At 45.3% G+C, this 26902-nt stretch overlaps 2 protein-coding genes across 7 annotated transcripts in view; one reads left to right on the forward strand and one right to left on the reverse strand.

The window, feature by feature from the left end:
- The window catches only part of ELP1 (elongator acetyltransferase complex subunit 1), a 35330-nt gene extending 34308 nt beyond the window's left edge, over positions 1-1022 (reverse strand). Inside the window, exon 1 of the mRNA XM_064736729.1 lies at positions 753-1022. Within this exon, the coding sequence (XP_064592799.1) occupies positions 753-902 (150 nt within the window). The 5' untranslated portion in view covers positions 903-1022. The remainder of the gene's footprint in view (positions 1-752) is intronic.
- TBC1D2 (TBC1 domain family member 2) lies at positions 632-25104 on the forward strand. 6 transcript variants are annotated; one of them, XM_064736733.1, is made up of 14 exons: positions 632-650; positions 5669-6156; positions 6800-6932; positions 7806-7947; positions 10192-10316; positions 10900-11084; positions 12812-13198; positions 14024-14134; positions 16818-17005; positions 18239-18709; positions 19845-19965; positions 21905-22090; positions 22722-22843; positions 23506-25104. In XM_064736733.1, exons 2-14 carry the CDS (start codon positions 5749-5751, stop codon positions 23705-23707), a joined length of 2781 nt encoding a protein of 926 aa, XP_064592803.1. In that variant the 5' UTR covers positions 632-650; positions 5669-5748; the 3' UTR covers positions 23708-25104. The 6 variants fall into 6 exon arrangements, with proteins under 6 accessions (XP_064592803.1, XP_064592802.1, XP_064592800.1 ...); XM_064736732.1 differs by lacking the exon at positions 632-650 and adding an exon at positions 3435-3462; XM_064736730.1 differs by lacking the exon at positions 632-650 and adding an exon at positions 3579-3965.
- Positions 25105-26902: the final 1798 nt, after the last annotated feature.

Here is a 26902-nt window from a genome sequence, read left to right on the forward strand (position 1 = left end):
TTTCACGTTTCACCACAGTATCAACATTAAGAAGTGCATGGGTAGCTGCTTAAAGTGTCCCACTGCTCATAAGGGGACATGCAGACTACTAGACACAGCATAAAAAATAATTTGTAAGAAAAATCATTTGGATGGTTAAGGTACAGCAATCTTTGAAAATTAAATCCCTGGAAAGCTCCAAAGTTTTTTTGTCACTTAATTTCAGAATTGAATGTACTGAAGGAATTAGATGCCTCAGAGCTGCACACTGAGAAGAAAGCAACACAGCTCTAACAGGAATTAATGACTCAATAGCATTCTATTATTTTAGCGGTATGTCGGCGTGTTTTCCTCCCTAGTGCAAAGTTTACAAAGTTTCCACTTGTACTCTTCACCACCTCTTTGCCTGCGCTTGGTTCTGTCTGGATGCAACTATTCGTCACGTCGTGTTTAAGACTAAACCACGCGAATGACACGCGTCTAACACAGCCACGCTCTTAAAAAGGCAGATAGAGTATTTTAGAGGCACAGAAAGCCTCTTCAGCCACGGAGATCACAGTGCAGCGGTTTCCACGGCACCGTGAGACAGCAGCAAGCGGCAGCGGGGAGCAGCGGAAGGGTCCAGGACCGCGCAGACACCGCCAGGAAGGGGGAGCCGCATTAGGAGACAGGTGAGCTCCCAGCGAGCTGCCGCTGGCGGAGGCTTTGCAACCACAGCCGACCCCAACACGCCGGCAAGCACCAGAACCCTGCCCCGCAGCCGCGGCCCTCACCGAGTCCCCGCCGGCGCGCAGTTCCACCAGCCCGTACTGGGAGCCCACGAGAACCGCGCCGGGCTCGGCGCCGAGGCAGAAGCACCGCGGGGTGCCCGTGGCGGCGGCGGAGCGGCACCCGCCGGCCCGCAGCAGCCGCAGGTTCCTCATGGCGGAGGGAGGGAGCGAGCGATGAGGCCGGGCAGCGAGGGACGCCGGGCAGCGATAGACGGCAGGCACCGGGACCGCCTCACAGCGCCGCCATGTCGCGCAGCGCGGGCGGGCGGGCGCAGGCGCCGTGCGCGGTGTCGCACTCGCAGGGCGGAGCGCGGCCTCTCCTTCCGTCACGGGCCGTGCCGGAGCGCCGGGCCCGGAGCCGCGAGCCGCCTCGCTTGAGGCGGCAAATGCAGCGCGGCGAGTCCTCAGGAGCCCAGCTCCCTGTGAGCCTGCCCAAATAACAGAATCACCGAGTCTGGGGGAGAGCTTTAAGGTCACCCAGTCCAACCACCCACCCGACACTGCCACTGTAACTCTTAAACTACATCTCCAGATCCAGAAGCTTAAACAAAAGGGATGGGGGACTCCACCGCCTCCCAGGGAAACCTATCCCAATGTCTGACCACTCTGACAGTGATAATATTTTTTACTAATACCTAATCTGAATCTCCCGTGTTTCAGATTGAGGCCATTTCCTCTTGTCCTCTCACTGCAGGCCCAGCAGGAGAGACTGACTCCCAGCTCACTGCACCCTCCTTTCACGGAGTTTTAGAGAGCAATGGGGTCAGCCCTGAGCCTCCTCTTCTGGACACTAAACAATCCCAGCTCCCTCAGCTAGTTCTCATAAGACATGTTTTCTGGTCCTTTCAAGAGCCTTGTTCTCTTTTCCAAACATGTCCAGCACATCAATGTCCTTTTTAAAGTGAGCAGCCAAGAACTGGACACAGCACTTGATGTGCAGCCTTGCCAGTGACAGTGTATAAGATGACAGTGTGTAAGTATGAGCAGGATGATTCTTTTGGCGCCATTTGGGCACTAGCCAGCTGAAGCACCCCAACTGAGGCTTCCCAGGCCAGCCTTCACATAGGTTAGTGCTGTCCTAATGCCACTGCTTCTGTCACGCTCTGCCATCTCCCTCCAGGTGTGGCTGAGAGGGAGAAGGTAGTTCAGCCTTCAGGGGAAAGAAGGACTTTGTGCAATCAGTTATGCCCTTCACACTTCCCTCTTTTCCTAGTGGAGCTAGACTCAGACAGTCAGTACTGATGATGTTTTAAAAAGACAGGGAGCTATTGGAGAAGGTCCAGTGGAGACAAACATAATTTGGGGCCTGAAGCTTCTCTCTTATGACAGACTGTGGGACCTGGGCCTATTCAGTCCAGAAAAGACTGAGAGGGGATCTCATCAATATATCCAAATATTTCAAAGGCAGGTGACAAGAAGATGATGCCAGATTCTTTTCAGTGGTGCCCAATGACAGGATGAGAAGTAATGGCCATAAACTAAAACACAAGAACTTTCACCTCAGCATGAGGAAGAATTTCTTTATGTTGAAGTTGGCAGAGCACAGGAATAGGCTGCCCAGGGAGGTTGTGGAGTTTCCCTCTCCAGAGATACCAAAATCCTGCCTCAATGCATTCTACTCTAGGTGATCCTTCCTTGGCAGGGAGGGTTGGACTAGATGGTCTCCAGACATCCTTTCCAACCCTAACAATTCTGTGATTCTGTGTGATCCTGTAATCCAATCTACTGGCCAAATACCAAGAAAAGACAAATTTGAGACAAATTGTTTTTGTCTATGGCAATCTGTAAATTTTGCATGCTGTAATCAGCTTTATGTGCTCCACCATTTGGCAGTTTAGGCCAGTGGAAAGATGGGCCACACCTGGACAGGTCTGCTTTTTGCTCTTCCGGGTACCAAACTTAGCTAAAGTCAGTGATAAAACTCAGCAACACTTTCTAAACTCAGAGAAAGCTTTTCTGAGACCAGTGGAAAAGGCACAGCTATCACTGCACACCAGGAAAATTAAAGCCTTCCAGACTCCTTATTTTTGGGATAAAGGCATAGGAAGTGCTTTCCCAGGCCAGTACAGCAGCTGCCAATGCCAGCGGTGCCAGGCTGCACAGGTAGGAGGAAAGGTAGTTGTCAGAGAGCATGTGAACCTGCCTGTGCTGCATGTCTCGTCCTCTGTCCCCCCAGGACCTACACTGTTTCATGAGGGTGGTCTGACACCCCTGTTCCTTGCAGTATCTTTTCCAGAGGCTTTTTCCTTTGGTGCAGCTTGATCCTATCAGCCTCCACTGTCCCAATTCACCAATTTACCACTGTTTTTACCCTGTGAAATGTGCTTCACTGAGCTGAGTTGCCCTAACTGACTGCACAGCCGTGCCTCTCGCAGGCTCTGCATCCACCACCCGGTGGTTTTGCAGCTCTGGAGAGAAGTGCCCCATGGCAGATGGCACTTGCTGGTCCCGTCTAGCCAACGAGCTGTCCCTCTCTGCTTGCTTGCCTTCCGTGGGCCTCATCACCCTGATGAATCACTTTCTTCCCGAAACCCGTCTGAAATGCCTTATATTGTTGTTGTTGTTGATATTTTTCCCGCGGCTGCAGCTGACGTCCCCCGCCCCGCTGCTCTCCCGCTCCGCCGCCGCGTCCCCGCCGCTGTCCCGGGGCCCCGCCCCGCCGCCACCGCCGCAGACCGGCCCGGCAGGAAGCGCGGGGCGGCGGCCACCGCAGGTATTCCCGGCGGGGCTGCTCCCGGCGGGGCTGTTCCCGCGGGGCTCCCCACCCTCGCAAAATCCCCTCTCGGCGAGCGGCTCGGATGCCCCCCCGCCGCGGCCGGGCGCTGGTACGAGCGGTGCCAGGCTCAGGCCAGCCCCGTGCCAGGCTCCGGCCGCCGGCGCTGGTGCCCCGCGCGGCGCAGCTGGGCTGGGAGGCGCCTCTGCGGCGCTGCGGGAGGCGCGGGGAGTGGCCGTGGGGGCTGCCTTGCGCTGATCGCAGCTCCGGAAAGGTTTTTGCGGGGTCCACCCTGATCCGTTTTCATTGGTGAGTCAGTATCGGGGCAGCTTTTGGCTAAATATATCTTAACTGGATCGAAGAAAACCTGAGACAAACGCTGCTTTTCTGTTGCTGTTGGATTTGTTGGAGGCTGTGGGTACCTACTTGGTTGTGCTTGCAGCAATAGCTCTGTGCCAGGAGGCGGTGACTTCCAGGAGCTCCTCATTACTTCCCTTAAGGAGGTGAGGTCTTATCTAGAGATCTTTGAATGCAGCTCTGACATGATTCCTTTTAACTTGTTTCTTGAACGTAATGCTTACTAAATAACCTAAATTAAATTACATTAAGTGCTTGCTTGGTCCTGTTCATGGTGTGGACCCATGGACCATCACACTGGCAAGAAGTAGAAGCGTGATGGAATCTGCAGAGCGTAGAGAAGATACTTACACTGGTGCTGACATAAAAGCCTCAGCGTCTGTTTGGGAAAGTTGAAAGTGTTTGTTCCTCCTGATGATATTTCCTTTATGACAAGCAAAACTAGCTTGGAAATGAAGTTTTTTTGTGTGTTTCAGAGGTGTAGTTGAGGGAACACCTTCCGAAGGAGTGGTTGTTGTTGGTGTTTGTGAATGTGTTCACAACCATGATCCACAGTGTATGGGAGTGAACTAAAAGAATTTAAGTAGCTTTTCACAAAGAGTGAACATTATTGATAGCTGTCTGTAAAGCTAATGTGGGAACAGGAGGGGGCAGCAATAAACATGTTGGGGCTTAGCCAGTGCCAGGATGCATAAACCTTCTTTCAGTCATGAGGACAAGTTGTTCCTAAGAGCAGAGGAAAAAGATCAGCTTGGGAAACATCTCAGTGTGCTCTATTGTATTATCTCACTGACATGTTGCCATACAGCTGGATGTAAGGTTGAATAGTTCTGTGTCTGCAGTTGGATTCACACTAACTTAACACAGCAGCAATTTATTTGCTGGCATATTTGCTTCAGCTATGTTAGTGTCTGGAACTGAAGTTTCAAAAAATGCAAGAAATTATTTATAGATACTTTGCTGGAGTGTTTTTAGCTTTCTTTATACAGGAGCTGTGGGTATCTGCCACTCTGAGCAAAAAATCACATCTGTCATGTGGTTAAGCACTTGAAAAAGTGCTCAGAGACATGGCAAAATTGCCATCTTTGCATAAGGAAAAAATTACCTGAATGGGTAAATTATAAAAGCTGTCTACAGCTTTTATATCTGAGAGATAAGTTGAACTTGAGATTTACAAAGATCTCCTCCAGCCTGAATTTTATCTTTTTCTTTTACACTTCTGGGACCCAGGTGGTTACTTTGGTCACTAAGGCAACCAAGTCTCTTTTGCAATGCCACAGAATTACTTTCTCTGGTGCATAATTCATCATATGAATCCGCTCTACTGGATGAGGAACTAACACGTAACATGCAGGCATTTTAACAACTATAGTCAGCTGACACAAATTATTCATAAGGATGCTGCATAATGCTGTATTTTTCTCCAGATGCCATGGTTTAAAATATTAGTTGAACATTCAGTGCAAATACCAGGACACACTTACCTGCAAGTCCTTGGCCTGACTATGTGCCTACCTGCAGATCTTGTTATCTTGCCATGCTTTCTTCAGCTGTTCCTTAACATTAAGTACTGAATGACCTGGTTATTGCTATGGATTTGGTATGCCCATAGGCTGTACTTATTTTTCTCACAAGAGATTAAGGTACTGTTTCTTGGCTGCTAGTCCAGCTTAATTTAGGAAAAAAAAGGGAGAAAACAGGTATTAGAGGTCATTGGAGCAGAGGAGGGCAGGGAGCAATGACCAAAAGCAGAGTTGGAGACCTTGGCTGGGTAGTTTGAAAGCTAGGAAGTGTTTTTATGTCATGTGGCAGACCTGAACTTATTCCTTCCGTTTTTTGTTGTCTGCAGGTTCTGTAACAGTGATGATATAATTGGGATTGGCTTATTTACCTAGAGAGTATCCTGTTTCAACCTATTTCCTTAAAGGGATGAAGAAAGGACCAGAAAGCAGAGCATGTATGCTTGCTGCTCCAGGCAGTTTAGTGGAGTCAGATCCAGACACTAACAGCAGCAATGGAACCTCAGCAAGAGAGGAAGACATGCTTCCTTCTCCCAGAGAACTGGAAAATGTACCGGTGAAAACCAGCACAGAAACATCCAGAAAAAAACTCTGTGGTTATTTAAATAAGTTGGGCATCAAGGGGCCAATCAAGACCTGGAAGTCTCGCTGGTTCTTTTACGATGAAAACAAGTGTCGCTTACTGTACTACAGAACTGCTCAGGACATTAATCCTTTGGGGTCTATTGATCTCTCCAGCGCCAGCTTTGACTGCAAAATGGAGAATGGGGAAGGAGTTTTTGAGATCAGAACACCAAGCAGAGCTTTTACTTTGAAGGTAATGAAAAATTCTCAGTCAGGATAGACATATTTGTAGCTCAGGTATCTTTTAGCTTGAGTTTCATTTGAGTCCTTGTAGCTTAGATTGCTACCACTTGGACCTAAATTACTTGCGTTGTTTTGGTAAGTCTGGGACTCCTTACCTGTGAGATGGCTGTTGTTTAATAGTAGGAATAAAAGTGGAACTGTGTGCCAAATTAAACTAATTGAGGAGTCCTGCAGTCCATATGTCATTTACAGAACAGAAATTAACTCTTCTGTCTAAAATGGTTGTTCCAGGAGGATTCTTTGCTAGACTTTTATTTCTGTGTAAGTAATTGTTAAAAAGCTCTGGGGAAGCTTCCTGTCTAAAACAGTTGAGAAATTTCTGCTTAGTCTTTGACCATAATAAACCAAACCACATTTAAAATTAGGTCAGTGGTCCACTGAGATTCTACCCCTTAAGGCCATACTAAAAATTTCCTCTGTCCTCCCAAATCAGTGTTAGGACCAGAGGATACAGATACAACAGATACAACTACGGATAGGCTTGATACAGCTGACCTTTTCTCCTGCTGACTTGTGCCGGAAAGTGGTGGTCATCTCCTCAGGCTGTGTCTTGTGTTGATGAGATGATTCCCCTCCCTTTCCTGTTTTGTTAGGCAATCAGCAAACAAGCAATGATGTACTGGCTGCAGCAGCTGCAAATGAGACGTTGGGAATTTTGCAACACTCAGAGCAGATTTCCTGTGGGCAGCTCCCAGCTTGTGAATGAACCTCTGGCTGGAAGAACAAGTAGGTGTTGTACATGTTAGCCTTTCTTTTGCTTTCAGCCCCCTGGTGATGAATGGTGTTCCTCATCTGGAAATGGTAGAAGTTTTGGTCAGGCTTTTAAATGCAGGGGCCGGCTATCAGTACTTGACCAATGTTTGACACTTCTGCCTTATTATGTATAAAAGTGAGAAAGCTGCCTCCTAATCCACAGCATATATTTGGGGATTTTCAGGTGTCTTGTGATCATCTTGATTTTCCTCACACGTGTGAAATGCACATATTAAATGTATCACTGCTGTAAGGCCTCTGAAATTTCAAGCAAGGAAGCAGTGGGCTGAAGATGCCCATTCCTAGAAATGGTAGTAGACAGGTCAGTGGATCAGGGGAGGGCACAATCAGGGTATCCACCTGTTCAGTAATGACTAGATGCACATTTGGTTTGAAACAAATAATCCCCTCCCTAGTTAGTGTCTGCTGTGAAAGGTTCTGGCATCTTGCTACAGCAGGCAAAAATTTGGTAACAAACTGTTCTTGCAGAGTGTTATCTGCACATTAAAACTATCAAATGTGGTTTGGCATGTGGGAAGAGAACAGCAAAATTCTCCTTCCTTATACCTTTGGGCCATTAAAGTTTGATTGTTTAATGTTAGTCATGCTCATATATATTGTTGAAATCACTTGATTGTCCTTGAGTAGATCATTCTGTTTGTACATGGAAACTTATGTAATTTAACCTAAAATTAAGGAAGCCTACCCCACTGTCCTTGACAACTTGAACATGTAATGTGTATCTGTTGTATAAGCTGTTGTGGCTGTCAGGTTACATGAAGGACCCAAAGTCCAATGGAATTCTGCCTTGCTTATTTGCTTTTGTGTCCCGTTTTGTTTTTACAGATGTAGTTGACAATGAAGACTTTCTGCCTCTTGTGAAAACACCAACAGAAGCAGTGGGTTTAAAGGCAGCATCTTTGCCTGCACCCCAAACATCTACTGCTTTGCAGAACATCTCCCTTAAGCACCCTTGGACAGAGATACAGTAAGTGCATGAAGAAAACTGCAGTGCAGTTGACATGCTGGCCAGCCACTGTGTGTCTTCTTTGCCTGTCATGTATTGTGTGAAATGGGACTCTTGCCTGGGTGGGAGAACCGTGAAGTACCTTTTCAGAGGCTAGTCCAGGCCAAAGTAAACTTCCTGCAGGTGAGTCTTTCACATCCCCCTGTTCTGATGCATTTCACATAATCTAGTTCTCTTAGCAAAGATCCTGGTAGCAGACCTAGGACTTGACTAAGTTTTCTTCAGCGTAGTCAGTGCTTTTCATGCCTAGTATGACACACCTGCACAGCGATCTTGGAAGAGCGCATGATCAGGTTCAGCTGTACTCAGTAGGTACATAGAAGCTCATTAGCTCTTTTCAGTAGTTTCAAAGGACATTGAATGTAGTGTATTCTCCAAAGCAGGAACTCCAGGGAAAAGGCGCTTGAGCCTGTAACGTGGCCTGACTGCACAACTTGCTCTTGCTTGCTGAGTTTCAAGGGTCTTAGTATTCCTACTGCCTGCTTCTGTTGCAATGGATAGCCCCATCAGGTTAAAAGTTACTAGTTTGGGGCAGTTACAGTTTCACAAAGGCAACTTCATCAGTATCTCTTTAAGTGTTTCCTAGTCACTAATTTTCACATCATAAAAAATGAGTAAGTGGCCGTAGGTGTGGTAAGCAGCCAGGCACCTGCCAAATATTATCGGTGTGGAAGTTGCCTGTAGTTTTTTTACCACCGCTGCAGCTACAATCTGATGCTTGTGTGAAGAAAGATCCTCCATGAGACCAGTGTTTCACATTAGCAGCTTCATCTACAGTCAGGAAAACAGCAGACACTGAGTTTTTTATAGATCTCAAGAGACTTGTTTTGTTTTAGCTGAAGGACAGCACAGGATGAGAAGGAAAAAACCTGTATGCATACTTTCTGGTACAGGTTTTACCCGAACTACTTGTACATTTGTAGTTCCTCAAGGTCAGCTGTTCTATTTTTCAGGCTATGCATTCTTTCCTATTTGCGTTGATTAAAAATAACACAAACATATCCTTGGCCCCTGCTCCCGTGTTGTGCTTTTACTCAAGCATGAGCTTAGGTAACAATTGTCTCTTTCCAGCTTCAAGTTGTATTGCTCCCCTTGTTCAGCAAACATTTCTCCAGGCTCTATCACTATCAGGCTGGGTCTTCATGAGCATAGCACACCTGGATCCCTGAGCTGCTATAGACTCATGGAGAAAACAGTGCAGCATTAGATAGGGAAAAGTAGGAAAATTGCATTGGATGAGTAGTAACTGCAGACTACAGGGACTGAAGGTCTGCTAGTCTTACACACCAGTATGTTCTCCAAGGTCAGCAATGTCTCTGTTCTTCTGCTCTGGAGCCTTCCAGTAGCAAGGCAAAAGGATAATGGTATCTAAATGGCAGCTTCATTTACAGTTAGGAAAGCAGCAAAGACTGAGTCTTTTATAGATCTCAAAACCAGGGACTTGTTTTCTGTTTTAGCTGAAGGACGGTGCATGAGGAAAAGAAAAAGACTTGTATGCATGTTTTCTGGTACAGGTTTTACACAAACTACTTGTACTTTTGTAGTACCCCATGATTCTATCAAGTCATCTTAGTGCTTCTGGCAATATCTGATAGCAGCAGTTGTAACAAACTGTTCCTGGGTATGACTGCAGTTTTTTGTTCCTGAAACTCTTTCCTACATTTTAGTTTATGACTTTGTAAATAACCTTTGGCAAGGTTATTTATTAAATGTTCAGAGCACAGGACCTATGGCTACTCCAAATGTGATAATTTGTCCCAGTTCTGGCTGTGTTGTAGGTAACTGATCTTCTCTTGGCAGCCTTTCTTGGTACCTGGGGATTTCTGCAGTGAACTAAGGATAGGGATGGATGAAGGAAGTGAAGGGGAGAGGGAAGGATGTGGTTGGTTTACTGTTGCCTTTGATCCTCTCTTTGATCTGATGTATAGGGCTCAAGTGCATGGGGAAAGATTATCTGATTTGACGTGGCTGTGCTGTACTGATTCTGTGGCATTTTCCTGGTTTACACTGGTTACAACCTTGCTCTCCTCAAATCCACCAATTCTATAAAGAGTTAATTTTCTCAGTACATGAAGGAGATAAGTTTTTGGAGGAGAGGTGAGAAGTAAGAGGAGATAAGGAATTGAATAATTTGAATATGCACTGGCTGGCTTCAGTGATCATGACTTCTGTTCACTAGGCTGTCTTGATCTCTTCTTGTTTCAGAAACACTGTCTACAATATTTGTGGCTCCAAGCAGCTCTGGGGGAGCAACGGGAATGTCTTTAGCTTTGATGAATTCCAAGAGCATCCTGAGAATGTGGATGAGGAGCAAGAGGCAGAAGGCGCAGGTGATTGTTACTGAGCTGTGTCAGCTGACTGGGATGCATTTTAGCAGGGATTAGCAGGAATGGAAGTGAGATGGTAACAAGTTTTCAAGGGATATGAAACATGTGTTACATTGTCTCAAGTCTCTTCCTGTGTTGCCACAAGATTGACTCTTTTGGCTCTGCTTCAGGTTCCATCAATCTCCTACCTCTGGAACTTTCTGCAGAAGCTAAAAAAAACCCAAAAAAACCCCACCAAATCAACCCCAAACAAATAAAATCCACCAGATTTATTTCTTTGAGGTAGAAGTATAATATCTGCACAGCCACAAGCTAAGTGTGGCAGCTCTACTGGATGCATACCTTTCCATGGTGGTAACTTCCATTTCCTGTGGGCCAGATTCATGAGCAGGGTGCAAGGTGGGTTAACAGGTACCATAAACCATCACAACTTTGTTTATTGTGGGCATTGGATCCAATCCTGTCGGTCAATTTTCCGTGTCCTGTATGTCAGCCTTCTCTGTGGAACTGTTGAGTTCCCACAGCAGGACATGGGAGTCCATAGTAGAAGAGCAATTCTGTCTAAATTAAATGTATCTCCCCTCAGTTAAAGAAGGGACCCTGGAAGATGGGAGGATGGGGCCCAGGCTGAACTGGATTAGGAAGGCCAGGTGGATGAACAGTGGCTTCCCAGGCTCTGAAGAATTGTTGAGGGAGAAGAACTCAGTGGATAAAGTGAGTGTCCTTCAGCAACAGATTCTGACGCTCACAGAGGAAGTCAAGTCACAGAAGGTGAGTGTGGTGAAGACACTGCTATTTCTAAGGGTCAGGGCCCTGAGGCTGGGCTCAGGGACTCCCTTACACATTGGTGTGATAGAAGCACTGAGAAGTGCTCATCAGGCAGTAACTGGAGACCAGTTGAAGCTCCTGGTGTTACCACCTTATGTGTGCCTAAGTGTGCCCAGCACAAAAGAAGACCTTCAGCTCTTTCTAGGAAGTGCAGTAGGTGTAAGAGTGAGGTAAAACAAATTCAAGTGTACTCTGCTGTTATCTTTCTTCTGCATCTCTGTTGCTTGATAAGTTCAGTCCTGAATGGGTACTGTGACACTGGTGAGAACTGCCAGGTGGGGTCATGATGTTAACCCCAGATCATTCTTTTTGAACAGTGACCCACCTTTAAGGTGTGATTTAACTATAAGAAGTCAGGGCACGGGCCACTGTAAGGGCTGTCTCTCATGAATGAAACTGTTCTTCAAAGCATGGAGCAATGCCAAGTTCTCTGCTAATGATGCTGGTAGCTCTTCCAGCCAAAGAGGCAGGAGAGCCAAGTCCCATGCTGGGCAGTCAGTTGCATCCTTGATTTGCTTTCTTAAGTGTCTGAGATGGCAGAGCCTGAATCAGCAAGGTGTTGTGGGGCAAGGTTTCATGCCTTCATCCAGGATAGAGTGAGGGAGGACTCTGTCAGAAGGAAGGTTAAAATGGATACTGCAGTTTCATTCTGGTAGCACAGGTAGTTGCAGACTGCATTATTTCCCTCCCATTTTACCACACTGCTGACCAGATCTCGTTGTTCTCTGCTGGGCCTCCCAAGAATGACTGTAGGAAAGCCAGAATTCAGACAGTGTGGGCAACAGCTTTTTTGCTGCCAATCCACGTCAAGTCATCTGTGAACTGCCACAGAGACCTTTCAGGCTGTCCTGGTTCAGGGCAAATTTGGGAGAGAACCCCCAAAGGGGTTCCTCTAGGAAAGCAGATCCAATCAGCCCCTCCCACCCCAACTGGTCCAGGAGAAAATACCTCCTTGGAGAAAAGTGGAAAAAACCTGTTTATTGAACAATAAAACCGAAACAATATTAAACAATAAAACCTCTTACCGCTCCAAAAGAGATGATGCTCCAAAACTGAGAAAGTCCCTCCCTGGGTTGCAGCTCAGCTCACTCAGTCTCTGACCAGTCTCTCGGGCTCTGGAAATGTCGCAGGCCCGTCCCAGCCTGGTGGGCCCCAAGTGCAGCTGCTGATGCTCTGCTGGGTGTTCAGTCCAGAGCAGGTTTAAACAGCTCCAAAGAAAAGGGAAAAAAACCCACAGTCCAGGGAACTTCTTTGCCTTAGCTAGCTAAAACTAACTAAAACACAAAGGAGAGCTCTGTCCCGCTGTCTGTCCATCCGCAGACAACAACAGTCCAGTGGAGGAGTGAGTGCAGTGTCTGAAAACAAACTCTGCGCTTCTTCTCTCCCCATTTCACTCTCTGGAACAAGACTTAAAGGTGCAAAACTTATTATTCAGCATAAACAGAGCAGATGTTTGGGGATAAAAGCATCATATAGTCAACCTAGGACACAGGCCCGGCTCTGGGAGCAGAACATCTCACAGTGGTGTCACGGTGGATTCAAGATTTCTGCTTTTCTTTTCCTTCTGAAAGGAGGCAATTTCAAGATATTTCACTTTTGGGTCTGTGCTGTCCATAATGCCATTGCCCTGGACAGCACAGTGATGTAATGGTTTTGCATTCCCTTTCCAGGAACTAGTCAAACTTCTCCACAAAGCTCTGGAGGCAGCCCAGCAGGAGAAGCGAGTATCTAACATGTATCTCACTGCAACAGAAGACAAGGACAGGCTGGAGCTGGTGCGCCACAAAGTGAGACAAATTGCAGATCTGACAAGTCGACTGGAAGCTCTTGAACAAGAAAAGAAGGAACTGGAGCAGATACTGACTTTGAGAGACAGCCATATCCAGGAGCTCAAGGAACATGTGCAGCTTCTGATGGAGAAGAACCATGCCAAACAAGAAGTCATCATGACCTTGACAGAACAGATGGCCCGAGAGCTCTCTGACCCCCTGCAAGAAGCCAACACTATCACTGTAGAGACATTGTATAAGCAGCAGGAGGAGATTGAGCATCTGAAGGTGTGTGAGATGGCACAGGTCTTTTGGGTCCATTTTTATGCCGTCAGGTTCAGTGGGGGATGTTCATTGCAGTAAGCACAGAATATACTTCTGCTGGTTGCTCCATCCCTTTCCAAATGAGAGGAAGGCTGGAAGAGGCTCACCTGGTGCCAATAGGGTCCTAAAAAGCATCTTGGTCAGTTTCAGATTCAGCCTAGAGCCTGTTTTGTTTGACTTTCTGTTATAATTCAGTGCCTGTCACTTTATTTTCTTTCTTTTGTTTCACAGCTGCAGCCTGACTTGCTGCCTTCGCTTAATTTGTTTTTCTATGTTTCTGTCTTGCAGTTTCCCAGTACATCTTGGTTCTTTCAGATGCAGGCTGTTGTATGTGCACAGCTGTAATTATAGGTTAGTGTGAGGTGGAGAATTGCCAAAAGAGCGACTTTCTGTGGAGAGTGTTCATTTTTCCTGCCAGGCATGGGGCTGAGATTTGTTTCATATTAAAAAAAAAAAAAAAAAAAGATACCAACCAAAATTAAACCAATCAATCAAACAAAACACATATATTCTTAATCTGAAGTGAATCCCTGGCTTTATATGGTCTGCAGCTCTCCAGTGTTTTTAAGTATGTATATACATTTAGCATTTTCAGGTGTCTTGTTGATGCAAGACAGTATTGTGCCTTGATTTCCTTTGTAGGTAATATTTGTACTAGGGAGTCCTGTCTACTCCTCAGCACACAGAATTTTTGAGATATTTTATTAACTTAATCTGATGTCCCTGAAACGTGAAGGATTTTAAGTCCCTCAAGATCTCTCCTTGTGTCACTGTTTTGCTTCATGACAGGATGATATTGATGCCTACAAAACCCAGAACCAGTTTCTCAATTCTGAGATCCACCAGGTTACTCGACTCTGGACAAGCGTTGCTGAAAATGAAAAAGCTCTCCTGATGAAGGTAAGGCCAAGTGACCTTTTTCCTTGGTGTGAGCTGTTACTAATTTATTTTCAAAGTTTCTCTTCCATCGCACCAGAATAGATTTTGATCCACAAGGAATAAGCTTTCTTGTGGTTTTTTTTAGTGTGACCTCTTTACTGCTTTGTATTGTTCCCAAATTAGACATGATAATTTTAATTCTTCAACAGAAGTAAAATGCCTGTGAAGATTAGTCTTAAAGCTGCTGAAGCTTAACCCAAATTTCTGCATTTCAGCTATACAAATAAAAAAGCGACCCTGTGTAGGCAATCAGAAAAATTTCCTGAGAGCTGACAGATCGAGTCCTGACTCCATCTAGTCTTGGTTTCTTTGCTGGACTTGACATTACTAGGTGGCAGCATGGTGAAGTCCTGCAGTTAGACCGGAGTTCTTAAGTTTTCCTAAGTTGTATTTTATTTCTAGCTTTATAAGTGTGAAAAACCTGGTTACTCTCAGACTTGTCTAATCCTATTTTCTGGTTCTGAATGACTCTCAAGGCTGGGGCTGTGTGCCAGCATTTGTTTTGTGGGTTTGCCTAGGATTTACTTCCCTGGGTTTTAAGGTATTGTTGTGAATGAGTGTCTTAGATTGCTTAAAGAATCACTAGTAAAGGTTAGGCATAGCAGGTTCAATATTGAAGTGAAAGCATGGCAAAGCTCATTGCCAAGATTCACTCTACTACTTACTAGATGGTTAAAGCACACAAAGATAAAATAGTACTAACCTAAAAATCAGTTAAAAGTCTATGCGGAAGCTGGGGATGGAAACGGGTAAGGATGGGAAAGCTTTAGCATAAAAGGAATAAGGGTGGCCCTCCCACTGAACCACAAGGTTCAGTGTGGACTCCTGTGCAAAACTTAGCTCCGGACTTGAACAATAGTTTGGACCTAAAGATTTTAACACACTTAAAGTTAACCACACTTAAACAATGGCTGAATTTAAACAATTTACAAAAGATGCTATGGAATTTACTGCAATCACAACAGTAGCTCATTTATAGGCCTAACTTACTAACCTAAAATACTTGAGAATCTAAGATTCTAGGTACATTTTCTGTAATGTATTCACACAGACCCAGAGTACATACAAGGCACCTGTGAAAATTCTCCCTCGAGCTCAGTGAAGTGCTCATGTCAAATGTCTGCATTTTCTCAGCAGGCCAAATGGACGAGTGGGGACATGGGCCCAGGCTTTGTCATCGTTTGGCACTGGTGCTCCACAGCAAACCTGAGAATTCTCTGGCTCTGAGAGGCCCTACTCAAAGACTCAGAGGGAGGTTGGTGATCACAGCACACTGTGGTCCAGAAGAGCTCAGAGGGTCTCACTTGGGACCACTGTTTATACATTCATAAGAGAATTGCCTTTGGTCATAGTAATTTACTATCCTGGCTGCAATTGGTAACTTTTGAAAATTTGATGACAAAAATGTTCCTCCACTTGAGTTTGCAAGAAAGATAAGTTTCCAGGGGTGTTTGTTAAAAACCAAAGCTCATTAGCACCAATTCCTGGGAGCAGACAATATTTCTGAGAAGCACAAGAGCTTAGCCCAGGTGCTGTTCATCAAGACTGAGGCCTAACAAGCATTTCTGAGATCATAATATGGCCTTAGGGCCATGTGATGGGCGAGTGTGCCATTACAGGTACGTCTTCAGTCATGACTTCTGGGACAGGGCAAAAACTTGCTTTTGGAGTGTTATTGCCATTCTTTGGTCTGTTTGCTTTCTAGTTCTTTGAAGCACTGCCTTCCTCCTAACTTACTGCCCTTTCATCCTGACACTGCCATAACCTTCAAAAAGGAAGTTATCACATGAGCCTAGGATGCTCTGTGAGGTAAAATGCTGACTAAAGTGGTAATATGAAAGAAACCATGCTGCTTTCTGTCCCCTCTATATGCAACGTAATTCTCTCTGTTTTGTTCTTGTTTTCAACTTTTGCATCCCACTGAACAGGAGTCTTCACTAAGCTTCCTGTGAGACACTGGGTGAGTCTTGTCACCTGTGTGGCCTCAGTTCCCCACTTGTAGAGTGCATTAATAATCCTTAGTAATTTTTTTGCTTTCTGTGAGCAGGACTAAGGTGGTGACAGGTACTGTCCTATTGTTTGATCTCAGTTGGGTTTCCTATGCATGAGAAATGATGTGTACCAGTGCCATGGGACCGGGGATGCTGAGGGGCATGTGGTCACCTAGTCTGTGGTGCTACCATGTGTCTTGAAAATGCTATACTTACAGCTCAGTCTCTGGAGTTGTATGTTTTATCAGGACACTGCTCAATGTGGTGTAGAGAACTTGTCTGAGGATGAGGGGAAAAGACAGCAGAGAACTCAGATGCAGAGCTGGCTCTTTGACTGTGTCCTCAGTTGAGCTGGTGGGGTGTGGCCATCTACTGACGCAATGCAGTAGTTAAAGTAGGTGATGATGTAGTAGGTCTCCCACTCAAGCAATTTCTGTTGCATGCTAGCTACTGCAGCTTGTGCTTGTTCATAGACCGTGGTGATTCATTCATGGCTGCAATTGCACTGATTGTGGAAAACTACTAAATGTGTTTCCTGGGGCTTTGCTCTGCAGAAGTCTTTACTTTATGTGCAGACCAGGCCAGTAGAGAGCAGTGGCAACACAGGAAGGACTACCACTGAGCGAACCCTTTCCTTCTTGTTTCTCCAACAGTGTGCCTGCCTGCAAGCAAGAAACTGCCAGATGGAGAGCAAATACTTGACAGTCTTGAGAAAGCTGCAGGAGGCTGTGCCTGGTCTGCCCAGCTCGCATGCTGAATTGGTGAAGAACCTCATCCAGGAAGCTCTCCAGTGGGATGTGAAGGAAGAAGTGGAAGAAGGTTTTAACTTGAACCCTGTAAGGTAAGAGCTGAGAGCATGGGGATGTTCACAGCTTTGTAAAAGCCTGTCTGCAAAGGGAAGTGTGCAGGCAAGATACATCTAACAACATCCTGCAGCAGGGCCTACATTTGTGTCTATGCCTTCCTGCAAAGTGGGGGCCCCTGTTCTGTAGCAGTTCCCGTTTTATCTGTTTGGTCAGTCTCACAGGTCCTCCATGTAGCTTTGGAGATGATGTCACCCTTGAGCTGAGAATGACACAAGAACAGACGAGAGACCCAATTGCAAAAGGAGAAAAAGAAGCTTTATTACAAAGGATTTTTCAGTTTATATAGACCGATACAATACATTCTACTTGATTGGCTAGTTACACATCATGCTTGAGAAGAATAGGAAAACAAAGTGGAAAAACACCACCTGCAGATTGTTTATACTAACAAGTTATCACATTCCTACAATTCCTTAAAATTCTCACAAACCACCGTGAGAAACAATTGCCATTTCTCTCTCCCTGACCAGGCTGGCATCCACAACAGGAGACTCCCCCTAGGTCTCTTTATCAAGAATATGATGATACCTTATAAGCTTCCCACCTTGTGGACAGATGGTGCACAAACCTTGACAAGCTGTACTATCTGTACTCTTGGTGTGTTCTGATGAGTAAGAGATTTGCATTTTGTACAAGGAGACACCAGAAGGAACTGTGGATCTCTGTTCTTTGATCTCATGCCCCAAAGTCTTTCCAGTCTTCTCCTACAGAACTGTCTCTGCACTGGGACAGGGTAGGGAGAAGGTATACAGGGTGAGCTCAGTATTTCTTTAGGGGCTGATGAGGGGTCTGATGAGGTTGGTCTGCAGCTCAGAGCAAAGTTACACTTGAGTTGGTGTGTGTATGCCAGTGCTGCAGGTTCTCATTTGTCTTTAAGGCTCTGAGGTAGGCAGTCACATGCAGAGAAGTGAAGGAGTACTGTTACAAATGAGTGTTTGAGATCACTTTAAAAAAAATCCCTAGCAAGGGTATCAGAAAAACCCAATATTAAGTGACAGCACAACAAAGTGAAGTTGAGGCCTAAGGAGCATTTCTCAGATCTCAGTGCAGCCTGGAAAGGCAAGGGGTAGGGTGTGCCCACCTACAAGTACTTGTGCTCTGGTATGGGTGACGTGAGCCTGGCAGCAGGCTGCATCTGGGATGTAAGTGTCCTTGACACAGGTACCAGCACTGTCATTTGAACTAAACACTGCCTTGTGTGCCTCCAGTGAGTATGATGAGTATGGATTTATGACTGTACCTGACTATGAAATTGAGGACTGGAAACTCCTGGCCAAAATTCAAGCCCTTGAGATAAAGTCCAACAAACTGCGGAGCCAGGAAATAGTGGAGAAGCCCCTCCGTGACAGATGGAACAGCATTGGCGAGCTGAACCCCTGTGCCGAGCTGAAGAGTCTGATCCGAAGTGGCATCCCAGTGGAGCACCGGCAGCGGGTGTGGCGGTGGATGGTCAGCCGGCACTGCAGCCCAGCGCCTGGCCACTACCAGCGGCTGCTGGAGCAGAGCAGGAGCACCGAGCACCCGGCCTGCCGCCAGATTGAACTTGACCTGCCCCGCACACTGACCAACAACAAGCATTTCTCCTCTCCCACCTCCCAGCTCATCCCCAGGCTCCGGAGGGTGTTATTGGCATTCTCCTGGCACAATCCTGCCATTGGATACTGCCAGGGACTGAACAGGTATGCTGCTTCTTCATGAGATGGCGCTGAAAAGGTGTAGACACATACTCTAGGCTGTGATTCCAGCAGCCTCAGGCTCTTGCCTCTCTACAGTTCTGTCCTAGCCGTAGGTATTTAATTGCAGAATTCTGCATTTGGTGACTTATTTTTCATCCAGTGTTGTAACTGGCATCCAGAAAGCAGCAGGATGCACTTGCATGGCATCTCTATAGTTACAGAATGGGAAAGAACAGCTATAGGAGGAGGAGTGAAGTAGTCCCAGAATAACACCACAAGGCTGGGGCTGAATTTTTAAGTAATAATGTAAAGTAGTAAAGCAGAACACCACCCTGGTGATTCCCTTTTTTGCTGAGAACAGTTGGAGGAAATGTTGGGAAGTGTTAACATGCAAGGGAGTTGCAGCAAATGACGCAAAGAGAGACTGAGGAAACCATGGTTGTTCTGTCTGGAAAAGAGAAGATTCAGAGAATATAAAAGTTTCTTTCACTTCCCAAAGAAGGCTAAAGGAAAGATGAACCTAAATTTCCTAGAATTGTGCTGCCAGTAGAAAAGGCAGTAGGTGTTAGCTGTAAGAAGGGAATTTCTAGTTGGACCTTTTTACATGAGGCAGATGTGCATAAGCTATTTATTCCTAATGATCTTTGGATGATCCTCAGAAAGACGATAGCAGCTTTCCTCCAGAGAGCCCTTAATAAAAGACATCATTTTTTTACTCTGTCTAAAAGGCAGTAAGTCACAGCTGAAAGAGGTCAGGGCTGTAAAGAATGTATGGAGAGATTAACTATATCACATAATATGAAGTACCTCTGTGTGACCTCTTTCTTGTATTGAAATAGCCTAAATCAGCACACTACTAATTTCAGCAGATCTACAGAGCATTCCATTAGCTGGGAAACCTCTCTTTGTCACATCAGTTCCATATGTTCTGACAGAGCCACATGGGAAAGAAGATCACATCCCTGTGGTTCCTTCAGAAACAAATCGCTTGCCTCTGTCTGGCTTTCCTGCCTCATTTGATATTTTGGATACCGATGGAGCTGGAGACATGCAAAAAGACCTCTTGTATTCTTCAGTTCCTGTGTTGATGACTCCTCCTGCAGTACTGAATACTCTCACCATGTCTTGTCCATCACAGATTGGCAGCTGTTGCTCTTTTGGTCCTAGAAGATGAGGAAAGTGCTTTCTGGTGTCTAGTTTATATTGTGGAGAACCTAATGCCCGCAGATTACTACAGTGAAACACTAATAACATCACAGGTGAGCTGAGCACCCTCACATCTGCTTGGACTCTCATACAGTGATGTGAAGTAAAGATTTAAAAGTGAGTAGTCAACCTGCTGTGTGTTTGATTTCTCACAGGATAGTGATAGCACCTCACAATCCCTTCCATTGCAGAGGCATGGGAGACTTGAGAGTACAAAATTGTTACATTCACACAGAGCAGCAAAATTAGTCACCAGCTCTAGGAAATGAGGTAATAAAATGAAATCACATTAGTCAGAAGGAAAGTGCCCCATTAATTGCACAGTTACTTATTTTAAAGAAGTTTTAATAGAGTTGAAGCAGCAAATTCTGGTATGTATAGACTGAATATGAAGAAGGGACCACTTTGCAGCTCTCCAGTTTTTGAAGCTGCACTCTTTGGTGTTCCATGTACATGTGGAAGAAAATGCTGACATTTTTATATTCACATTATTTGCCTCAGTTCATGATCAAGCATGGGGTTAGTTCTCACTGTGGGGCTCTCTGCACATCAGAAAAGATTCTGACCTTTTGATTTCAGCTGTTGTGCTGCAAATAGCTTATCCACCTGATTCAAAATCACTGGATTTCAAAGTTTTCAGTGTGTTTTGTGTCAGATATACTCTGTCCTCCCAGGCAGATTGAGATAAGCTAACTCTCATATAATTAAATGGAATTGTAATTGTGTGCCCATACCACTCATACCTGTCAGTGCCTGGTCTGGTAAACCTTACTTGGTGTCTCTGTTATGTGTGGTCCTTTCAGAGAAATAAAGGTTTGTTTTTATCTGTGGGCCCACAATAGAGGAGGCTTCAAGAGTCAGTAGTTGAGAGTGACTGATACCAGTGAATTTGTTGACTAACATTTACTGGGACAGTGGTGTGGTAATGGAGAGGCCAACTCACAGACTGGAGAAACAGTTATATCACTTTGAAGATGGCAAAATGTCTCTCCAGAGGAGGCTGTGTTAGCTGTGGGATTTAATAGACAGCACTCAATACAGAACAACTAGAGACTGACAGGGAAAATATGACAGACTGAAATATGCCTACATTTGGTGAGAAAACACTGTCAGCTGAAAGTCTTCTTTAGAAAGAATTTCTGACCTCATGGTTGGTATCTGAAAGTCTAGCCAAGACCCAAATAAAGAGGAACATCTAAGGTGATGCTTTGTGGGTTGGCTTGATAAAGTGAGTTGGCTGGAAAACTTAAAATTGCAAATTTAGAAGACAAAGCTTATTACCTGTATAGTTTGTACCCCTGTGCCACAGCTAAGTGCGCTGATACAGCTGGGGCATTTAATATGATGTGGCAGAGGGAAGCCCTGAACATGAGGGCTCTTCAGCACTTACCCTCCAGAAAGCATGGCTCTGCTGATATGAAACCTTTCAAGGATCTCACTGACTGCATTTCTGTGTTCTGGCTCATGCAACCAGAAGCAAAGCACAGACAGTACTCAGACCACAAAGAGAAGCTTAAGTGAGAAAATCAGGTTCCTCTTGCAAAGTCAGAGGTATTCAAGGTGTTCAGTCTGTTGGGCCATGTAGAGTCATTCAGACCTGAGTAGGTTTTAATGCCTGTCATTCAATTGCATGCTCATGGTATCACAGAAAATCCCAGTAAGACCAATGCAGGAAGATGTGTCAGATTTTCCTTGTTGACTTTGAGATTGGCAAGGAATATGACTTTGCTTGAGAAGAATGTGTATTTCTCTGCCTATATCTTGGCCTCGTTTCAGCTCCATGCCTTGCTCTGGATGCCACATAGAAGTGCACTGCTGAGTGAGTTTGAAACAAAGGATGCTTTGCTCCTCCTAGGGTGTGGTTCACTATAAGGCAGCACCAGTGATGACCCTGAGATGCAAGGGCCATTGTCCTGTTGCACCACTCCTCTCCTCTAAGAGCAAGACTGCTCTTGAATAAGACTTCGTTGTTTTCTTTTTTGTCAATTTTAGGTAGATCAGAGAGTCTTCAAAGACTTCCTGTCCGAGAAGCTGCCTCGCCTCATGGCTCATTTTGAACAGTATCACATTGATGTCTCACTCATCACCTTCAACTGGTTTCTGGTGGCCTTTGTGGACAGCCTGGTCAGCGACATCCTCCTGCGAGTGTGGGATGCCTTCTTGTATGAAGGAACTAAGGTGCAGCTCTCAGTTAGGCCTTCATTCCTCTGTACCACCTCTGTGGCATAGTGACAGGGTGATGGGCATACACATATGTCAAAGATATGTGAGACTGAACTGCTTTGGCCTATCCTGCCTGTTTGGTGGCATGCCTTGATGTCTCCAAGCCCCTGTTTTCTATGTACTTGCTCCTAGTAGGGAGACCTAGTCTCTGATTCTGTGCACTCGGTTATTTTTAGTGGATAGTTGTACTGCAAAACATCTCTCTGATAGGCCATGGTGTCTCCTACTCTGTGACACAACTAAAGTATTACAGATAAAGGGAGCATAAAATAGACGTCTGAAAATGTGAGTCCTGTACTGTCCCTGTGCATAGGGAGAACTGCAGAACCCTTGTGAAACCCCTGTGGGGTATTTTTGTAGAGCCTGGTATTCTCTGGGGTTGCAATTTAGCTAACAGATGGTCGTTCTCTTGAGATTAGCTCTGTACTCCTTTAGGCCTGCCCTAGAACATACTATTGAGAGCAGGAGTAACCCTGGATCTAGTCTGTACTGCAGTGCTATGTGCCCAACACCATCTTTCTACAGGATGGCCTGGACCTGAAGTTACTTAAAACTTTATCTACTCAAATACCTTTTAACCCTCCAGGTCATTTTCCGCTATGCTCTTGCGATTTTTAAATACAATGAGGAGGAAATCCTAAGAATTCATGACAGTGTGGAGATGTACCAGTACCTACGCTTCTTCACGAGGATGATCACGGACGGCAGGTAGGACTGAGACAAGCTTCCATTCTGTATTTGTACTTGCTTGCCTGTTGGGTCAGCTTAACAGGAGTTGTAACTAGTTTATTAAGAGAGACACAAATGCATTGATAGGTCTGTGGCACATGGATCTTTTTGACTTTCCCTTCATTGTATTATTTAAAATCTTTTTGGCTCAAGCAAAGGCATGCTACAGCGGAGCAAGCCACAAAGTCTGGGTCAGTCTTCTTGTAGCAGCTGGTACTTGTGCTAGTGATTGCTGGATTTCTCTCAGCTGTAGTTGGGGTATTTGGGAACACAGCACAACCCATGATCTTGAATGGCAACATGTCTCTGAGATGAAGATTTCTGTGATCAGAAAAGCTCTACATCAGGAATATCCCTCCCTGACAGGCCATCAGAATTGGCATCTGATTCATTGTCTCCTAAATGATGGCTACACGCTGATATCTTCAAAGGTGGGATGGTATACGTGGATGTGAAGTACTGCTTGAGTTGGTGTTTGTGTGGGAAAGAATTCCTTTAAGACTCGGCTGCTTGGTGACTTAGCTCAGAGAGCTGAAGTCTGTGGCCCTACTCTTTAATATCCCAGAATGCTCCTGGTGTATCTGCTACCATGTGTTACCAGCCAGTAAATAAGTTGACCACAGCTGTCCTTTCTATTGTAGGAAACTGATGAACATTGCCTTCAATGACTTAAACCCCTTCCCCATGAAACTGCTGAGGAACCGTCGGTCAATGCACAGAGAAGAGCTGGAGGCAGAGCTGTGTGAACTTCAACAGATCAAGGCAGCCTATGTGAAAGAGAGAGCAGAGCAGGGACCTCAGGACCTAGAGGAGGTTGTTAGTGAAGAGGAGGAAGAGAGCTAACGAAAAGAATTCGTCATCACTTCCCTCCCATACTGCAGAAGGTCATCAGTAGCAACTGTCAGTAAGAAATGGACCAGAGGGGGAAGTGTGGTCACAGGAGATCATCTGCCCCAATAAGCAAGGCTGTAGTTAGGGGACCATATGAAGTCAGATTTATAATGGATTGGATGGTGTCTGAGGAGTTTAATCCTCTTCTTTATTCCTCCCCATTTAGCCTATCGTGTCCTGTGCAGTTCAGGATTACAGCTGAGGGTGCAGAAGAAATATCAGTTGTGGTGTCATGACAGGAACTGACATGATGCAAAAGATCTAGCAGGGCTTTTATACATTTTCTGATGGAGGCTTGAATGAGATCTTTACCTACAAGTAAAATCTCCAGAGATAATGAACCAAGAACACTTCATCGTTACCTAAACACAATGCCAGATCCTGCTGCCCCACTTTCCTGCTGAGTGGTGTATTACTCCAGGTGTGCCTGCAGTGCTGGCACTGACAGTATGCAGCAGACCCTGCTACAAGGAGACTCTGCTCTATGTTTTAGACTGACCTTGAATCCAAGTGGCTTATGCCTTCTTTAAATATCTGGTGGTTGATAACCCAACCCTTCAAGTTGTCAGTGCTTGTAGAGGAAGGAATGGGAGAAATTCATAGCCTACAGTATTCTCAGCCCCACGGGCTGTAGCCAAGATGACAGACTCTAGGGGAAATGTTACCTATTCACCTGAGACACATGGTCCACCTCACTGGACAAGTCAGCCAGTTTCAATGCATTATAGAAGACTGAGATGGGAGAGAGCTGTGGAGGCACCAACCACACAGCAGAGAAGTAATCAAAGTGGAAGTGAAGTTTTGAGACGAGTGGATAGATCCCCCTGAAGGTCACCGAGAGCTGCACACATTAAAAGCGTGGGATGAGAAGAAAATGTTACTGGAAGCCTACTACAGTATCTCAAAAAAAAATGAGTTCATTCTAAAAGTATGCCTTGTATATAGAGAAGTCTAAAAGGCAGAAGGTTTTTCTCCACAGAAGATATTGCTAATCTAATTTATTTATACTCTTATGTTCACGAGTGCACACAGAATTTTGCTGTTGTTACAGATATTATCTTCTAAATCAAGATCATGCAAATTAAAAGCTTACTCATGATTTTGTTTCCTAGAGCTTTCTGCAACAGCTTAAAAATCTTTCCTCCTGACTTGGCCTTATGTTTAATAATAAAGATGTTTGAAACATGTATTATTAGACTAAACCACAGCCTGACATATGTCTACAGTATATAATAAACATTGGTCCATGTGCTACATAAACTCTTCTGATGTAGACATAAGGATCAAAGTATTGATCCTGATGGGGAATTCTGAAAATAATTTTTAAATTAAATCAGAAGGGAAGGACATGTGAGGGCTGTTATAAGTTTCTTTTCTTTTGGGTCTTCCTCAGCACTTGTTTTGGTCCACATGTATTGGCTGAGGACCATCTTCTCTGGTCATATGGACAATCAATCACTTGTGGTCATTCTTTATTAAACTGTGGTGAATGCAGGAATACCTGCAAGGCCTATAAAGACCTTCACCTTGGAGCCAAGCTCACGTGTCATCATGGGCTCTCATCTACTTTCTTCCACTTCATGAACTTCAGTGGTATTGAAAAGCACTGAACTTAGGTCACAGAATTGCAATTGGGCCAGACACAAATCCCTCAGGCCCCTGCAAGACCTGTGGTGACTATCAGTCAGTGCCATGGGTGTTTTGAATCTCTTGGTTACCTCTGCATGAAGTGCTCAAGAATGATTTGTGCTGCCACTGACAACTGTTGTGGCTGGGAAACAGTTTGACCTGGTTATGCAGCCCAGCAGCTCCTTCTGCCTCTGCTGGTGCCTGTGGTAAAAGAGGAGTCTTTCTACTCAGAACCAGTCTTTGCTGAGCTTTGCTGTATGCATAACATTACTTGTGAAATTAAGCTTTCTATCTCTGCATTAACCTCAACCTTAAGATACCAGCTTGCAACCCTAAAAAGGACAGTTTTGATTTCCACACCCACCCTCCTCCCTATGATGTGCCATTAACTTGTAAATTCACTTTGTTGCAGGATCTTGTGGTCACCAAAAGTTCGTAGGGTTTGAGAGGATAAACCCTATGGTTGGAGTGGTGCCAAACACATAAAGCCAGTGCTGGCTCAATAAGTCTCTGAGCTGCCAACAAGAAGATGCTGTGAAGCTTCCCTTTTTTACCTCTTCTTTTTGGCCGGGCTGGCAGGATCTGCACCTTCATATGCTGTGGCTAAGCTCTATTCTGGCATGCTGCCAGAGTGGTAAGAGGCACTACTGGGGAGGTTGCCTTTGGTTAATGTTTAGTCTAAGCTTGAGCTTCTCGTCCAGGGTGAAGGTGAGAGCTAAGGGGCAAGGCATTTTCTGTGGGTGGATGTCTACAACACCCTGTAGCAGGAGCTATACCACAGTGCTGAGTTTCTTTTCCAGTTTGCAGGCTGGGCAACTTCCTGCAAGACGCCCAGGCTTGGGTTTGCTCTCTTCCCATTTAAGAGCTCACTTGCGGTCTGAGAAAATGCTGAGGCTTCTCCAGCCATCTCCCAGTGCTAAGAGCTCCTTTACAAAACATTAGCTCTAGTTTGTCTAGGGACATGCCAAGTGCAAGAAGACAAACACTTTCCAATGACCGAGCCACAGTGCTGGAGCTGATATAATATAATGCCAGGCGAGATAATTTAACCCCTTTCCTAAGTTCAGTGAGAAGCTGGGGCCTGCACAGAGATGCTGAATCATGAGATTATCTGTGTGCTTTCTGTTCAGGAGCTCTCCAGAGGGGAAAACAGTGCACTGGGTTAGTCAGTGGAAGAGAAGGTATTGTAACCATGACACATTTGGGGTGAAAGGTACTGTACTCTACTGCAGCTAGATGTTTGCTTTGGTCACATGGTCTGCTACCTTTGAGATGAAGTCCTTATTTCTCTTGTTATTAAATGACAACTTCCTGCAAAGTGCAAAGTCTGCCTTTGAGACTCCAGCTACTGGATCAGTATCTGCTCTGGTTTTGAGCTTATTTTTTATGACAAAGAACCTCTGGCACTTTCTGGTGTCAAGCTGTTCGAAGCTTGAAGACTTGGAGCAATATCCAGGGTAAGGAGAATTAAATTTCAAGCCCCCCTGTAATACCAAAATTGTCCAGATAAAAACTTTC

Source organism: Zonotrichia leucophrys, chromosome Z, assembly GCF_028769735.1.
Source record: "Zonotrichia leucophrys gambelii isolate GWCS_2022_RI chromosome Z, RI_Zleu_2.0, whole genome shotgun sequence".
Taxonomy (NCBI): domain Eukaryota; kingdom Metazoa; phylum Chordata; class Aves; order Passeriformes; family Passerellidae; genus Zonotrichia; species Zonotrichia leucophrys.